At 36.7% G+C, this 19,241-nt stretch overlaps 1 protein-coding gene across 1 annotated transcript; it reads right to left on the bottom strand.

Annotated features, from left to right (window-relative positions):
• Positions 1-18,236: 18,236 nt before the first annotated feature.
• On the bottom strand, positions 18,237-18,929 carry Cldn17 (claudin 17). Its single transcript, XM_047564999.1, has one exon. The coding sequence runs from the start codon at positions 18,927-18,929 to the stop codon at positions 18,255-18,257; it is 675 nt and encodes a 224-aa protein (XP_047420955.1). The 3' UTR covers positions 18,237-18,254.
• Between the last annotated feature and the right edge of the window lie 312 nt (positions 18,930-19,241).

Consider the following 19,241-nt stretch of genomic DNA (forward strand, 5'->3'; position numbering starts at 1 on the left):
GGAATGTTTTCATAGTTTAACTTAATGGAGTGGCCTTTACATTAAAAGAATACTTAATGGAATCTAACTATTTTATCTTATTCAAAAGGAGGAATAAATGTCCTTAAGATAGAGAGGGAGTATCTTTTTGAATTCCCCCTTCTGATGACAGGGCAAGTGATTGTTTGCATTATATGTCTCAAATTTTACAGTTTTATTAGTGTATCATCAATGTCAGAAATCTGTTCCCTGTATTACATTATATTCAATGTTTTATTATATTTATGTATTTATTATATTAATATATAATACATATTATTTTATATATATAAACATAAAATGTTATATAATATAGATCAACATATGATATTATGTTATATTATATTAGGTGAGAGCATGTTATTGACTGAGGTAAAGTTGGCTTAGGAACTCATAAGAAAATTAAGTTGCAAAGGAATGCAGAGGCCAGAAAGTTGAGAGTTTCTTATCTTTTGACAAGTAGTTTGGACTTTAGCCTGATGTCTGGAATTTTGAGAGATTTTTAAGGTGGAGGATGACTCAGTTGGGTTTATAGTTTTTAAAGAAAGACTAATCTGTCTATTGTGGTAGAAGATTTAAAAGAGAGAAGGCTAGAAGCTAAGAAACTAGTTGAGATGATGCTGCAGTCATGCATGAGATAGATTTCAGGGACACGCCTAAGAGGATAGAAGTAAATCCAGAAGTAGCAACAGCTTCAAGACATATTTAGGATGAAGACATGACAAGGATTTTTGGCTGATGAAATTAGACATTATGAACAGAGAAGCATCAAGGAAGACCTCAGATGTCAGTTTCCTGGGACTGTGAAAGATGGTGCCACTCAACTAGTTGGAAGATAAATCAGAGGAATATGAAGGGTGCCAACACTGATTTCAGTTACATGTAGCTTGAATTGATAACACCTGATGGATAGATCTTATAGGCAGTAGAAATATGGGTCTGAATCTCAGGAAAATAGTCTGGGTGAGAAAGAGATTTGAGAATTATTAGTCCATTGATGCATTTGAGATCATTGTTGTAGATGGAATACCTAGAGAACCAAGGTAGGATGCAAAGAAAGAGGAAGAGGAGGAACAAATTCCTGATGAGCCCAATATTTAGAAGCTGTAGGAATGAGGAGGAATGAATGAGAAGTGAGGTAGAATATTTTAAACATCACAAGTTTCCAGAAAGTTGGGTTTTGAAGTTGGGTGTATGGATAATTGTGTTTTGAAAAATAATGGAAACTGGGAGGAGGTTGACCGTGCAGCTTAGAACCACCCCCACTGAAGAAGTTGACTGAGGCAATGTTTCCAGAAGGAGTCTGGTTATTGATAAGGTGAGGAAGATTTAGACGCATACCGGGAGGGCATTAAAGTGTTTAAATTTCAGTAAGCACGTGAAGTGTGTCAAAATTAAAATCCATATTAGAAGGCATCTTGAATTTTTTAGAGATAAGAATATAAGAGAGAGAGAGAGAGAAAAAAAAAATAAAGACTGGAAGGTTTGCCCTCTGGGTGGTGGCAGAATGTGTTGGGATAAGAAATATCACCAGGCTTCCTGGCCTGGAAATTCTGAATGTTCCTCTAAAGTGGAAGAGCTTCAGCCCTACTCCAGGCTGATTCCGAGGGCAACACCAGCAGTGACTGGATCCGGATAGTTCTAGTGACCTGGGGTTTAGTCACCAACCAAGGTTCTGTCTTCCTCCCCAACAAGAAATTAGGTTACTTCTTAAAAGTTTATTCTTCAGTTTCTAAAGGGAATTAAAAAGCCAGCTGGAATAAGCAGAAGTGTCATAAAGTAATGCTAAATTTTGGTGAAAGAGGTCTTTTTCACTCCATTTATAAGGAAGGCCCAGGAATTTAAAGACATCTTTCTAGTTAACTTGCACCAACTACCTGCTAATATGGTTCTAAATTAATTTGCATTTTTGATTAAGACCTATACTTGTCAGATGTCAATATTTCAGTAACATAATTGTCAAACAGATTTCTTATTTTAAACATAAATTAATATATTTTTTAATTTTCATGGACTGAAAAAATCAAAAATTACCTATGAATGAACAAGAAATATTACTCTACTGTCATTTACACATAATACTTAGCATCATTTTATTATGTGTAAATAATACTAGTAACACTAGTATTATAGTACTAGTAATCAAACAATACTAGTAATATAAAATATTTAGGTAAAATATTAGGAAGGTAATAAAACTTTATAAAAAGTAGTTAACACTAGTCAAAAACTTTCATTATGTTTAAAATTATCACCTCCAGTGTTTGAAGTAGAAGTTAGGTTTTTTTGTTTATTTTATGAATATATGGACATATATATCTTTAGATATTTTGAAATCTCAAACTCAAGCCTATAACAAATAAATGATGCATTCTCCTTAAAATATACACATTAATGTAAGAGGAAAATTTCAGCAAAGGGCAGTTGCTGTGACACTAAGATAGTCTGATACCATGAATAAATTCATCCAGAATGTTTTAACACACCTGAGTGAGCAAGCCTCTGCTCTCAAGATTTGGACCTTCTACAATGTGTCAATTATCTGTTAAGTCATCTCCATTTATTTCCCAGGTTAACCAGGAATGCAGAGTTGCCGGAGGGATCGCTTGCATCACAAACTCCAGGAAGTTTGAACTGTAGCCAGCCACGCAATTAAGATATTCCAGAATAGCTGTTATTCTTGGTTCAGGCAAATTCCACTGGCACAAGTATTCAGTTGAAATAATACACCAAGGAATTCATGTTTTAACTCATACAGCTAATATTTTTAGAGTTCATGTTTTATTTCACAGTTTTCTTCAAATAGTTTTAGTTCATTATTTCTCTCAGTGTTGTGATCTTAAAAGGTGGGGTAAAGGAAAGTTATTATCTATGCTATACAACTTAAATCTTTTGAAAATTGAACACTAAAGGAAATTTATCTTTGTTCTAATAATTGCATAGCATTTATCAAAATCTAATTTTTAGCATATTTAGGCTCTAAATAAAGACATGCTTACATTGTTGCTACAATCTTTTAGTGAGAACATCTCTAATTTCCATCTTGAAAAACTATGTGGAAAACAGTACAATTACAGTAAGGTTTTAAGAATATCCACAATACACTGTGGCAGTGAAGAGTAGCTCTAACACAATACTTCAGCTGAAGTCCTTCCATTGGGTTCAGTCACTGAAGAAACATCTGACTGAGCTCAGGGAAGTCTTTGTTGAAAACTCTTTACAATTTTTTTTTTTTTGGTGGCAGATATGACTGGCATTTTCTGCCACGTGAGATGCTAAGATTTGGGGCAGTGTTTCTTAATTACAATGCCTTTCAGTCAGATTGATTTTGTCATGCTCATTTAAAAGTACTCAAGAAACCGAAAGAGAGTGACTGGGCATCTTTTGAGAGAATGATATCCTCCTAAAGCAACTGAAACTTTGAAATTGGTGATGCATTTATGGAGAGAAAACACCCATATTTTTCAATTATAGGTAACTTCCTGTCTGACGATAACTTTTTTAACTGTGTAGTATTAGAGAACTAAAAAATCACGGAAGAGTAGAAAAAAAGATAAAAGGTTATAGTGGACTAGAATAAGGATTGCCCTTGATTGCCAAGAGTGTTTCTCTATGTTTCTTGTGACTCAACTAGTTGAAGAATATATAGATCAAGGACAATTCTGGTTTTTTCCTCCATTTTTCATAGGCATAATTGCAGGTTCAGAGGTAAGCAGTGGAACCTAGCCACACTAATCCTCTCAGATCTTCTTCCCTCTGGAGCTACAGGGCTATCCGAAGAGAAATCAGACCATATTGAAAAGAATTGTGTGCAATCAGAAAGGATATAAACAAGCAGAGATGAGCCAAAATGAGAACAGCATGAAGAGTTTAGAAGCCTGAAGGTCTAGCAAAGTCCTGAAGCTTCTCTTTTTAGCTCTTCCTTGACTTACATCAGCTCCTTCAAAGGCTTTCTTAGCTTCAGGAATCAATGAAATAGAGGTGGGACATGAAGAGCAGGTTTGGGAGAATTTTCCTTATACGGCTTCACATATGTGGGTAATATCATCAGTGAAATAATGCAAGCATGTTTTCAAAGATGAGGCCTCCTCTGATATGTGCATTGCTAATGAATTTCACTAATTCATTCAATACAGTTACAGAATTATAAGGCTGGTGGGGCATCCCTCTGATCATTGCCATGTTATTGCAGACTCTTATGCAAACTTTACAGTAAGGAGTAAGTGAATATCTGTTGACATCTTTAGTGATTCAGAACTGAGTCTTACAAGGCAAGATAGTTTAGTATCTTCAAATATGTCATAAACTTCTTTTGTTGACCTGGAATGTGTTGTTTGTATTTTGATATTAAATATAGTCCTAGAGTCCATAGAAATAGTCTATTTCTCCTGGCACACAAACACTTTGGAATATTTGAAAGTAGTTCCCATATTGTTCTCAAGTCATGTTTTACCCAAGAAAAACATCCCCAGTTGTTCTAAATATTACTTACATATGCAGATACTAGAACCGGGTTTATGGTATTGCATTTCACTGGGGTAAAATGTTTCATAGACATTTGTAGTATTTACTTCTAATTCACTATTCCAGAGATACTGAAAAACTTAAAACTTTTGATATGTAAAATCTTGATTAAATTAAAAATTAAAAAATTAAAAATAAATAAATAAAGAGTTATGTTTTCTGATTACAGGTTAGCATAGAGTCATGGGAGAAAACTTAGAAAATAAAAGAAAAATATATGGGAATGACTTCATATGGGCAGTGCTAATTAAATAACATGATTCAGCTATTTGGAGTTATAAAAGGGAATAGTCAAAAATCATATTTGCTTTTATATGGAATTATAACCCATCACAATCCTCTACCATCTCCAAAATTTCTCACAGTCATAGGTGTATGACCAACATAGCTACCGCAGGCTAGGCCATCTCCTTTCCTCCTCCCCTCCGCTTTTTTTTTTCATTATCCGATTTATTTTTATCTTACTTTTCTCTCCTTTACATGTACCCTACTGATTATTTGCAAGGATACTCAGTCTCAGCTATGCCATGTAACAAATAAATTAGATTTGACACTTGTATTAGTTATCTATAACATATTACCTCAAAACTCATGCCAGCTTCAAGCAGCCAACACTTATGACCTCACACAGTCTCTGTGGGTCAGGAGTCTGGGAGCAGCTGAGGAGGTGATTCTGGCTTGGGTCTCCCACGAGACTGCAGTCAGCTGCACAGTCTTGCTACAGTCTGATCTCAAGCTCCAACTGTGGCGGCAGTAACTCTCCAAACTGACTCACATGATTATTGGTGGATCTCAGATCCTTGATGGTTGTTGGCCAGAGGAAACTTCACTTCTCTGCAACTTGGGCTTCTCCATAGCTGCATGTGGTCAGTACCAGTTCTTGTAACCAATTCTTGTAGAGGCCCTTTCTATTGCCATGCATCATGTAGGGCTTTGGAAGAGTAACAAAGGTCAACAAAGTCCTTGTTTTCTGTGATTTCTCACTCTGTCAAGTCATCAGGAACCTTAAACTAGTAGCCTAGATCCATCCATATTATGAATAGTGCAAAGTAGAATATAACAGTATGTTAGGCTAGAGAGTAACCAGAGGAGACTACTCAAAGGGGTGATCCTGGAAGGTAGTTTTGATAAGAATGCAAATGAGTCTGCCTTCAGATGAGTTTGGTACAGTATTCCAGGCAGAGAGAAACATCTGAATGAAGGAGGGAAAGGGTTGATGAATTAAGTTAAAGAAAAAAAAAAAGAAAAATAGAAGTTATACGATGCATTATTGTTAATTATGTTCACCCTCTGTCTCATAGGATATTGGAAGGTATTCCTCCTCTACATATCTCAAAATAGTTTAAAGAAAGGATTTATCTTAAAGGACAGATGCAAATTCGAGGTGATGGATAATTCCTCTGAGCTGATCATTACTCAGTAAATATGTGAATCAAATCATCACACTGCACCTCAAATATAAATACAGATTTATTGGTGAATCAAAAATTAAAAACATGAAAAAATCAATTTATGTACATATTTTAAAAATATTATAAAGGAGATAGTGGCTTTGTGTAATGGGAAAAGAGAACCAGGGGAAATGAGATTGGAAAAGTGGGTGGCAAATAAATCATCAGGGCAGCATAGATCAGAATATGAAAAAAAATAAGTTTTATTGTTAAAAGGACAACAACAACAACAAAACCCCATCTGGCTATGCTCTGGGCAAGAGGGGCCAGAATAAAACTGTGGGGTCAGAACTACAATAAAGGTATTTACATCACTCAGGAACACAATGGAGGAGATTCTTAAATTATCTGGGAACATGCAGGAAGTGTCAGAGAGGAGACATTTGTGCTGATCACTGAGGGTTGAACCTGCTGAGAAGAGGCAGATCTATGACAGGAAGTGGCAGGTGCAGAGGGCTGGAAGGATGAAGAGTTGAGCCCATTTCAAGAACTGCCAGTAAGTCAGCATTGCAGTAAGTTCAGGGTGTGTGTCAGAACACAATGAGAGGGCATTTCAAAAGTAGGTAAGGGTGAGCTTATAAAGAACCCGATGTTGAGTTCCAGAACTAAAACTTTACTCTGCAGAGACTGAAAAATCAGTGAATAGGGCTGAATAGGTTTATAATTAGATTTCAGTCTTGGAAAATGACTGTGGTTAAAATGAGCATGGTAAATTGCCAGGGATCAAGATTCTAGGGGGAAAAAAAGGAAAGAAGACATCTCAGGAGACTCAGGAGGCTATTTAATCTGTCTAGTTAAAGGTGAAGATCTGACCACAAAGAAGAAGAGGAGATGGGCTCCGGAGTTATTGGGGAGAGGAACTGACAGAAATGTAAACTAATTAGAAAGCAGTCTCCATAAGAACATAGAGCATAGACATTTTATTTACTGGTCTACCCCTGAGTCTAGAAAAAGTATCTGACACTTACAGGAAGCTGAATAAAATATTTGTTGAATGAATGGATAGATGGCTGTGTTGGTGACAAGTCAGAGAGCCCACATTTTTGTTCATTAAATACATATTTTTCACTAGTTTTGTGCCAAGTAATGTTCCAGGCACTGGATATACAGTGTTGAAGAAAGGTCGATGTATCTATCTATCTATCTATCTATCTATCTATCTATCTATCTATCTCCCATCCATTCTTCTATTCATCCATACATTAATGCTTCTATCAGCTAGGTGTCATTTTATTTATCTACACTGTGACAGTTATTTAAGGCCCACACTATTTCTCAGCTGCAGGTATTGGAGAGATAAGATGGAAGGACTCATCGGAAAATAGATGTGAAGCCTAGAATTGACAAGAAGAGTGTAAGTTTCTCTGTGTAACAAAATCTACAAGGTATAAGAAGATATCCTGGAAATCCAAATCTCAGTGGAAGTAGAGGTGAATATAGAATATTGAAGGTGGGAAGGAAAAATAGATGGTGATAAATTTCTGGTGATTAAGGGGTCTGAAGAGCTTCTATAGTTAGTTAGTCCAATAGTTAATATTCTGTTTTTAAGGTGGACTTCTGTTTGCATTTGTGTTCCTAAGCTCTTCACATCAAATCTGATAGAATCTGCCACATGCAGATTTCTTTGTTAGGTATAAAGATGAAAATGCAGGATTAAGTAAAATGAGCTGTAGTCCACATCTGAGTTAACAGGAAATGGAGACAAGAATCAGCCAGGAGTTAAGACATAAGACCCAGAGTTTCAGGTAAGTAATAAGTAAAACAACTCCAAATTTCCCAACATCTTGTGGAGAGTAATGAACTTCCACAAAACAGACAACCACAGAAACACACATATGTGTGGGACTTTTTCCAATTGCATTTAATTCCTACCAGGTAACTAAATTTCAAATTGTACATTTCAGTTGTTTAAGTGGTTATATATTGCTGGAATGTACGGTAATATGTGCATTTGTATGTATATGTAGCAGTTATGATTTTTAAGGAGTTGATTTGGTAAAGAAAGGTGGTTTCCTTACCCAGTGGGTTCCAGTGGCTCTTACTCAATAATAACATAACTCCTACTGGTTTCCAAAATGCAGATACAATCATCACTCTGTGGTAGGCAAAGCTCCACCTCACCAATCCAGACTCAAGTATTGAGTCTTGTTTAGGCATAATCCACAGGTAATTGTCGCAGTCCCTTTCCAAATGCTAAATTAGACTCCTGTCATAAAATATAACAACCATGGCAGAGGTGATGCGATAGCAGTCCTTATGGACACGCACCTGCAGATATCCATTTAAAGCCATTCTGCTACCTGCCATAAGTGGTTTTGGAAGATGTTTATAAATGTAACTTTGCACTTGAGATGCTGTTTAAAATACAATATTGTCTGCCAAAAAGCAAGGGGAAGCAGCATTTCAGCTGAATGAAAGGGACTCCCTGGATTTCAGAGTGGATCATTAGATTAATTGAGTGGATACTAGACTAATACTTTCCATGACAAGTACAAGATTTACTCCATTTGCTTATAGACAATTACAAAGTGAGAGCTATTAACCCTTTAGCAGATATATGCTTTGTAACTGTTTTTTTCCGGTTCTGTAGGTTGCCTTCTCATTGGGTTGATTGTTTCCTTTACTCTGTAAACACTTTTTGGTTTGATGTAGTCTTAGTGGTTCTTTGAAAATTTCTGGACTATGTAACCTAATTCCAAATTGTATGTGCATGCTAAGTGATTGTTAATATATGGATGGCTTTGAGGAGCTGGCTAATCATTGAGGCAGACCAGATACCTTTCAAATATTTGCATGTTGGAGATAAGAAGATATAATATAGGCATAAAACTAAAAATCGATTAAAATGCCAGAGGACACTAAAGAACAACCATGATGGTATGACTCTATGTGCAAATCCTTTGAGAGAGAACAAAATGAAGAGCTCTATATCCTAGTTTTCAAAGTCCTCCATGTTTTAAACATTTAACTTTCTCAGACATCTCTCAAATTGCTCCTTGTTATAAATGCTTGTGTTCTCACAGACATTTTCCCAGTTTTGCCTACAGGGTTTCCATATTTATATCTCCTCTTGCACCATCTTTCTAACCCTTCTTTCACTTACTTTTATCACTTGGAACTCCATTCTGTCTGAAGGTCCGTCTTGATTGCTCTCCCTTCCAGACACATTCCTTGCTCACACTCCTTATCTGCACTATGTCTGCACTTCCAAGGCACTTTGGTCTCCTGATGGTAGTTGGCAAACATTGCATTATGTCACCAGGTTTCCCTGATATTTTATTTTATATTTGCAGCAAATTCTCCAAAGAACAGGAGGCCTTCATTGCACACAAACAAGAAATATTAACTGCAAAGTGATTGAAGTAACAAAAGATATGATTTCAAGTTTGACCTAAGTTACTTATGGATTGGAAAAATGTGCTCCAATTACCTAATAACCTTAGCAATTGGTATTCTTATCCTTAAACCTAAAGGTAGCAGAACTTACCTTACAAGCTTGGTGTAGAGATGAAGTGAGATCATGGATGCAAAAGTCTTGCATACCCTTAAAAATGTCAGGCATCCATGTAAAAAAATGGAAAGAAATAGGGATGGTGGAAATAAAAACAATTTGTATTGATACTGATAACATTAAGGGATGAGTGAAGTTAAGTCAAGTGAGATTTGTTTGAAAAGGTTTTCAACATCACTTATTTGTTTACAACTCTAAGGGGCAGTGAGTTGTATTGGCTGTGCTCTGCTCCACATGGTTTGTCATGGTTTGTTCACTCATATATCAGGGACCTGAGGTGGGGTAGCTGGAATGACTGGGATGGCTTAGAAAACTAGAGTTGTCTGTCTCTACCTTGCTTCTCATATTCCATCAGTCTAGCTTGGGCTACTAATGTGGAAGGAGTCAACCAGAAAAGCTCATCAGGTTTGGACTCAGAATTTATATGCCATCACTTCCATTGCACTCTGATATTCAGGGATTTCAGGGCTGAGGATGTAGACTCCATCACTTGTTAGAAGAAACTGCAAATGAACAGTAGCCATTTGCACTCTATTAAAATAGAGTGTGAGACGAGGGGTGGGTTTGGTAAAGACAAGGCTTAGAAAAGCAAAGAAGCTGTGGAGAGGGTGCCCCAGACTTGGAGTAAGGATATGTGTAAATGGAACACAAACCAGGTCGAACGCTGTTGTATGCGCTCAAGGTAGTAATGTACTGTAAAGAAGAGCTGAGGAAGGAAAAATAAAGAAGATAAAAGAAAATTGAAGGTAAATCATAAAACCTGGGAGCTTTCATGAAAAAAGAAGAGTAATAGCTATGATGGAGATGACATTTTATGCTTCTCTAGCAGGAAATATGGAAAGGAGGGATTCACAAGATGACAAGGGGTCTATCTTAGGATCCAGGCAAGTAGCAATTGAGTTAAAGTTAGTGTGCATGGGGAAGGGATAGTGTGTTCACTGATGTTTAGAGAAAAATGAATAAGAATGGAAAAGACAGGAACCACTGCAGGAGGCATCTAAAGAGATACTAGGTGACCCTATGAATTATCATCCAAACTTAGATTTTAGAGAGAAAAAAGGCAATATTATGTATTACTTCTAGAAAACAGGAGTTAATCCAAGATGAAGTGTTATTCCATGCTTCAGAGGACTAAAATGAACTGCAACACTCGGATAGTAAAAGAAAATTGTCGAAACGTAAAACTTAGAAAAACATAATGGATATTATTTTTGCCTAAGTTTAAGTTCAAGGAGACATACAAGTGAAATGTTTTGTGAAGAGCGAAAGCAAGAGAACTATAAAGAGCTTAAGACTTGAACTGCTGGGAGATAATAATAGTAATTATATATTACATTTACATAATGCTTTATGATTAAAATGCCTTCACAGGCACTGTCTCATTTGATCCCTGCAGTAGCCTCTCAGGTGGAGAGGGTGCTTATTATCTTCCTTATTTGGGGATGAAGGGCTACCTAGAAGAAAGCATGCTCTTTCAAGATACTTTGATATGGTGGGTGGTGGGGACACCCAGTGATCTCTACAGTATGTCCTTGGAAGGGTTATATAACCTGTTTGAACATCTGGGTTTAACCTGTAAAAGAAAAAAAAAAATAGAACTGACTAATCTCTGTATTTGTGTGTGTCTGTCTGACTTTCTATAAATATATTAATTTATGTGATTTAATTAATTAATGTATATAGTTTAATTTTACATGTGTATGTCTTTAGTCTGGTAATAAGCATCTAATACATGTGCGAAATGCTTATTGCCTCTCCACATTTTGTAGATGAGGAGACTGAACATCAGTTAAGTTGGAAGATCCAGCCACTGAACTCAATCCCCTAATCCAGTACTCTGTGAAGCTAGCTAGTATGGGATCAAAGAAGGATTCCAAAAGAAGTGTGTCTTTTGAAACCCTAAAGGAAAGAGTTCTCAATAATAATTTAAGAAAAATAGTTAAGTCAAGATAAATTTAAAACCAGTGGCAGGTCATTAAACAAATCCCAATGAACCTGAGGTTTTTAGAATGGCAAAAATAGGGGACATTGCATGGGGCACCAAGCACAGTGTGAATGGAGGCTCAGAACTGGAAGGAGATAGGTCTGAGTTCCAGTGGAAGATGTTGAACCAGATGATAAAGAATAGGAGTGGATGCCAGAGAAAGACAGTGAGATGGTGAGGCGCAAGTCCTTCGTGAGGCTGGCAGGTGTAAGGCTGGAGAATTACTGATAGAATGTAGTGAGGTCTGAGTAAGAGGAGACCTAGGTGCGGAGGAGCTGCCTGGGGAGTCAGACTACTCTCCAGCTCTCCTGGTGACCTCTTTAGGCTCCACAGTTCTGTAGTGCTAAACAGTCATCAGCTCCAGGTAAGAGAAGAAGATGGGGGAAGAGTTTGAAAAGTGGCATTGGGGTCTCCCGTGCTCCTACGATTATCTACTAATTAAATGCCAATGCTGTAGGGATGAATTTCCTCAAGGTGAAATGGAAAGTTCTTTTTTTCTATACACCCATTGAAATTGTCCCTTCCAATCTCCTCCCCCTTTTTTTAAATTTGTTTCAATGTTTACATTTACCAGATATTTGCCAGCTGCTATTTGTATTTTAATTCTCCTGTATTATATCTTGTCTATTTCTTTGCAGCATCTATTTTACAAATTTATTTTAGCCGAATTCACATCCATATTCAACCTCGTTATTCATAGCATGTGTGGTACTTATTCCCTGACGAAAGCATTCTTTGTTAGCACATTTTCAAAGCTGTCTGATACATCTTCATTGCAGTAAAAGTTTTAGTTGTTTTGTTGTACTTATATCCATTTTGTGATTTACTTTGGAGTAAATATTTTATTAGCCCTTTCTACCAGCAAATTTTAAATCAGATTTTGTATGAAGCAATGCCTTGTCTTGGAAATAATTTTGCTGAAAGAATAGTAAATACACAAAACTCTCTCCATCCACTTAGGAGCTGAACATCTGACTTCCTGGAGGTGCCTCATATTATGATACACTTATTAATTTCTTCCTTCATTAATTCATCTAATATTAATTTTTCTCAACAAATGGCTGCCATCTCCCATGGGGTAGGTGTTTTGACACACAAGCACCAGTTTTTTTTTTTTTTTTTTTGCGGTACTGGGGATCAAACTCAGGGCCTTGTGTTTGCAAGGCAAGCACTCTACCAGCTGAGCTATCTCCCCAGCCCAGCACCAGTTATTTTTAAAAATGAACTTAATTTTTGTTTCAAGTCCTCACGAACCAGGATCAGTGAGGGTGGTCCTTATTTTCTCCAGGGTTGTATTTAAGTTCTTTGGGGCCATGTAAAGTCAAGGCACTGCTGTAATAATCAAACCTTTAGTTGCTCACCTTAAATTCTGTTGAGGTCTATCCACTTCAGGATGATGTTAGTCATTGCATCCCTCAGATTCAATCAGGAAAACCATGATCATTCTAAGTCTTCAAATTAGTGGAATTAATAAAAGGGATTGGTTCCACAGGTCATGGGAGAGTTGATAAACTAAAGAGGACTCTGGGACCTCCCAAATACAAACAGCAGGAAGATGTAACATCTCTGAAGGTGAAGGAACCAGGAAAGCAGTATTGTTGGGCCCTAGAAATGAGGTATGCTTGGCAGAAGCTGAGTCTAAGCTGTGTCCTTGGGCAGAGATGGGGAGGAGCCATAGTTGCCCCTGGGGGCAAATCCCAAGGTAGAGAGAAAAGGGAGGAACTCTCATAAAAGCCTCCTGTTGGTCAAATGTAGGAGACAGTGGCTGAACACAGGAGCCTGTAAATACAGCCTTAGTTGTCTATCATATTTGACCCCTGGGGCAAGTCACTTTTTTAATATTTCTCCTCTGAAAAATGAATTCTTCTCAGTAATAAGAATTTATTAGTGTATTTTTATTATCTATCATTTAAAAATATAATTTATTTATTTATGGACCTTACTTTGAAGAAATTCCAGTTAGTTCATAGCAGGTTAAAATCTTTCAAACTTGATGTTTTATGTAGTTTGTGCCTCTAATTCTATAACTCAGAAATTATGACAATGATGAAATAGGACTTGAATAATTTCAATTATGTCATTTTGTTTTATTTGTGCTTTAAAAAATTAAAACAATAAAACAGAGTGACTAAAGAATGATTATTTGAGAAATGTGTCTTGCTGAATTTGAATCCAGAGAAATACTCATTCTATTAACACTTGCAGCAAATGAAAGTTGTCAAGGCCACATATGCTAGGGTAATGCAGTACAGACAACATCTCTCTATCTCTCCATCATCTGTCTCTCTACCTACCCATCCACCTACCTACCTATCTATCTGATCACCTATCATCATCATTGCCATCTATCATCTATCTCTCTATATATTCATGCTCTATCAATCTATCTAACCACTTACCATCTGTCATCATTATCATTATCGTCATCTATCATCTATCTCTCCATTTATCATTTGTCTGTATATTATCTATCTGCCATTTGTGTACCAATTATCTTTGTGCCAATGATCTTTCTATCATCTAAATGTGTACCTACTAATCATCTATCTACTTTTCTGTCTAATTTTGCTAAGGTTGCCTTATCATAGACCAGGTATGAGAAAAGCAGAGATTTGTTTTCTCATGGTAACTAAAAAAAATTATTTTCTCTGGTAACCAAAAGTCAAGATGTTTGCAGAATTGGTTTATTCTGAGGACTATGAGGGAAAGATCTGTTCCAGGACCCTCACCTGGTTTGTAGGTGGCTGTCTTCTTTTTATATGATTGTAAAAACCTTAGATCGACATTTCCTTTATCTTATCTTTCATTTTTTTTTTTAAAGCAGAGATGCTTTTTCACTAACATCGTCTAGAAGATCAGCAAGTGACAATAATAACAGACCCAATATGTAGCTGTTTCACTACTGTTTTTAAATGATTTTTTTAATTGCCTGCACCTGGGAAGTAACCTCTCCCCACCCACTCTTGGCACAGCACTGTGTAACCTTGAGTATCAACCTCTATGGGACCATGTTTAGTGCAGAGGAGAGGCAAGGAATGACTCTGAGGACAAACAGGTCATCGACTGGCCATCTGTCTGTCCATGTGGCACTCTCACAATGGGTGGGAAATACTTTTCTGATTTCATGGTATTCTAGTTGTGGGAAACTTGGTGAGATTGTTTTGTAGTCTTTTAGACAAAAGGCATCATAGAGAAGTCTCATCCCCCAACACAAGGAGATCATGGGGAAGACAACCAATATCCTTGGATCCACCTGAGTTAGAACACACATCATTATATCAGTCTCAAGGTGTCAGAGATCATCATCTCCCTGTGTCCAGGTCCCCAAGAACTGAGCTAGGAAGAACACACTGAGTTCCATCTTTCCCAAAGACACATTGATATCTAGACCTCCTTAATGTAGCTCTTTTTGTTTTACCTTACTCAAAAGAAATTGCATAATCTTGAGTGCCCTGACCAAGCCATACTATTCTTTGCCCAGATTCTTCTCAAAATTTGTTCTTTTCTTAAGAAAAAATTGACTTTTCTTTACACTTTGGAGTTCCATTGTTTTAATCTCTTTCCTGAGGGAGAAAGGAATCTCTATTAGCTTAAATCTCAAAAGATTATGCTGTGTGTACATTGTTTCGTGATCACTTCTCAAATATTTATTAAGTCTAGACTTAGTACTATTGTTGAATTTTTTATTTCTCCACATTAGCTACATGGCTTTGGTCAAGTCATTAAATTTGTAAGTTTTAATTCTTTTAGTTGTATTCTGTTGATAATGAAGTCTATGCTTTCTATTTTTATGGTAATTGTGAGAAAAAAGAGAACCCAACAAAACCCTTTTAAATATATCAAGAATATTTGTAAATGAAAAGAATTGTGAATATACATTTAAATAAATTTGTAAAGTTTTAGGAGTTACTTTTAAAAATCATCTTCAAAAGTGTTGATGGGTGTTATATGATGTTAATTTATTTTTTTTTCCTTCCTTACATTTCTTCCTTCTCCTGGAACCCATTCCAAAATGTGCTCAGCAATGCATTTCATAGAGTATATAGCAACACCCAAGGCAAAAATAATAGACTAGAAGTGTTTCAGTCTATGCATTTTGGTTTTTGAAAGTCTATGGAATTGTACTATGTTTCAGAAAATAAAGGAGAAGGAAGCTTGTGGAAGTGACAGCAATCTCTGGAGCCCTGAGAAGTGCTCAGTGGTAGAGCCCTTGCCTAGCCTGTGCAAGAGCCTGACTTCAGTCTCCAGTACCACAAACACTCTCACACACACAGATACACACGACATCTTAGGGGAAGCAGAGATTTCCTTAACAATGCTAAGGACAGCTGTTAACCAGGCTGTCAGGTCAAGTTTTTGTCCATAACTCTTGGCAGAGATTATCTCAACACTTGCTATACTATTTTTCCAAACTTTCCCACTGTAGTATGCAACTAGGGGTGAAATCCACTGATCCAAGCAGCCTAGAACAAGAGAGTCTCATAAAAGATGGCCAAGAGTGACAGAGAGAGACAGAAACCGGAAGACCAAGTGGACATGCAACAGACTTCGTCTCACATGCCTGTTTGGACTGATGATCTCCTGAAATCACTGCCCAGATGCTGCTGAGCCCCACATAAGATCTCAAGAACTGTGTAATATGTGAGAAAGTATCCAAGAAGTTGAATTTCAGTTATGTTTTAGAAAATAAAGATATATTTCTAGCACATATGGGCTCGTACTCTTAATGTTTTTTGAAATTTACTAAAAATTACTAAAATTTCTTTTTGGAGAAGTAGATAAATACTGCAGTCAAGTAGGGGGTTGTAGAAATAATTTTTCAAAAGCTCACAACTTGATTAATGAGAGAGCAAGCAACGGAATTGTTAGTTCCTGAATTTTGCCCCATATCATAGCTAAATTTATCTCATGATTCCATCCAGTGTTAAACTTTGGTGCTCTCTGGTCCTCTGGTTGACAGGATAACATGTCTCATTTAAAATGAGGAGACAATTCTTGTAAGGCTAATTACTTCTGTGTGAGCTAAAAGGTAAGACAAATGATTCCAAGACAGCCTTTAAACACATATCTTGCTTGTCTTGATGGCTTACTTATTTGACTGTATAAGATAAATGACTTCTTTCCAATACAACCAATATTAGGCCTTTCTGTTAAAATAAAAAAAAATCTTAGGGGAAAAATCCATCTAAATCACTATTTTTGTTTTTATTACTATTATTTGAAGATTTTTACACTTATCCTTGTCATTTACATATTACTAGTATTTTTAATAAAGTTTTATATTACCAAGGTTTGAGTTACTGAAGCCTTGCCGATGGTTGTAGGATGGAGTTAGGGTTTGACATCAAGGTCTTACTTTGAGTTCTTGCTTATTTAATGTTCTAGAGTTAGTAAGTGATCTTTTTAGGACAGAAATTCATTCTCAAATTGACCCCATAATTAAATATATCCACATCATTGTAATATGTAACTATTTTTATTTTATTGTTTTATTATAAAGATGAGTCTGCAATAAATATTTGATAGACAATTCTAATGTCTTATTGCAACTTTATACTGTAAATATTTTATTAGAAAATAAATATAATATTAGAAGAATTAAAATGAATATATAAACATTGATTCACAATATAGTGGGGCGATTCAGAAGCAACCCATACAGCAATCTTTCTTCATAAATGTTTTGTACCAGCTCCCAGCTCCAACCCCCAACCACTTTTAATGGTGTTAGTGGTATATACATATGGGAAATGAAGAATTAAGAAAATAATGCATACGATTCAAGTTAAACAAGATGCCTTTGCCATAACTATTTGTTTATTATAGAATAAAAAGAGGTGTTTACTTAAGCCTGACTAGTTGCCTGAATCATTACTTTGACTCTTTATTTTGCTTTGCATGTTTAGACCTGTACAATGACTGAAGAATAAAACAAGGATTAGAAACCATTCTCTTCAACCTAACCCTAAATTCTCCAGTCATGCTGTGTATCCTCTTGATGAGATTTGTGTTGACACTACTGAAGTGGCTCATCCAGAGACACTTCTCTTTGCTTCAATGTGGCAATCAAAGCTATGATATTATTACTTTTCATTTATTAATTGTCTTCTTCTGAATATTTGGTTCTAAGTAGGTTTAACTGTAGAAATTAGACACCAAATTCCATCTTCTTACATGTCTCAAGAGAAACCAGAGTCCCCTTATCCTTGAAAGTGTATAATTTTAGTGTGAGTTTCCTAAAGGAATAAAAGACATTTATATTTAATAGGTATTTTTGTATTTTGATAATTTCAGCCCAAATCACAATTTGATAAATAAAATTTTCCAAGATGATTGCTTCGAAATATCATTATTTAGCTTTTACTCAAGAAATAATTTGGAGAAAATAATACTGTATTTTAAAAATACATGTATGCTTTATTGCTATGAAATATTAATGATGATTTTAGATTTTGTATCAGAAAATATATGATAGTCAAAGAGTAGTCCAACATGTAGTCAGGTTCATGATTGAACATGTACTTGATTTTGACCACACAAATTGGAGTGGGGATTAAGTCCAATAATAGCAACTACACTTAATATGCAGGAGACGAGAATGTCCACATACATCATTTGCATTCCTGACTCTGGTGAAAAATTAAAATTTTCATCTGAATTTAATCTAGTCCTACAGCAAATTCTCCTGCCCAACATACTTGCAGGTTGTGGCAGAACTTTGTAAAGTTCATCCATCATAATCCATAGCTCTTGCTAAAAGTAAATATCAGACATAACTGGTGGAGGTCTTACTACGCACATTCACATTCCTGCGCTTATCTGTGTGTCGGGTGCAGTAGGCTGGGGCTGGATACCTGTTCCATTTCTTTGTTCTGTTACAGCAGCAGAATCCACAGAGCAGACCCCCTGCAATGAAGAGGACAGCAGTGCTTGCCCAGCCAAGGAAAAGGGCTGCTCCCAGCTCTCTCTTCTGACCTATGTGGATGGCTGGGTCATAGAAATCCCTGATGATGATATGGGCTGTCCAGCACACTGGAATCAGAACAAAGAGGCCCGTCAGGATAAACAGGACTCCTGAGGTTCCCAGGAGGTAAGCTTTGACCCTCTCGCTAGAAGTCGTGCACTGGATCTGCTTCATGCCACAGATGCCAATAAGTAGAGCAATCAAAGAGAGAACAACTGCCACACACATGAGTGCCCGAGCTGCTTCCAAGACGGGTGGGAGAGCCAACAAGGAGTTATAGAACTTGCACTGCAGCCTGACCTTGGCTTGTCGGATGCAGTTCATCCAGAGCCCTTCCCAGAGCCTCTCAAAGACGATGATGTTGCTGCCAATAAAAGCTGACACTCTCCATTGAGGCAGAAGCGTCGTGGCAAGAGTCCCAACCACGCCGAGGAACCCAAGAACCAGTCCAGCAATTTGCAGGGGATAAAATGCCATCGTCTTTACTTTGAAGACCAGTCCAGTTGAGAACAGCGGAGGATGCCCAAGATGCAGAACTTGGAGAGCTCTTTGAGTCTAGAGCAGTCTCTGACGATATTCTCTAGGGTTGTTGCCCATAACGTTTTACTCCAAATCAGCAGCCACAACTGAACTTGGCCGAACTAGAAGGACCTGCTGTGAATGCATGCTGTACACGCACATTCATTTCTGTATGGATTATTCACTTCTCATTTATAATTGTATCTCAGCCAATCAGAAGGTAGCCAGAGGTGTGTCAAGAAATACTGCACTCAACTTTAGTATTTCTCA

Source organism: Sciurus carolinensis, chromosome 9, assembly GCF_902686445.1.
Source record: "Sciurus carolinensis chromosome 9, mSciCar1.2, whole genome shotgun sequence".
Lineage (NCBI taxonomy): Eukaryota > Metazoa > Chordata > Mammalia > Rodentia > Sciuridae > Sciurus > Sciurus carolinensis.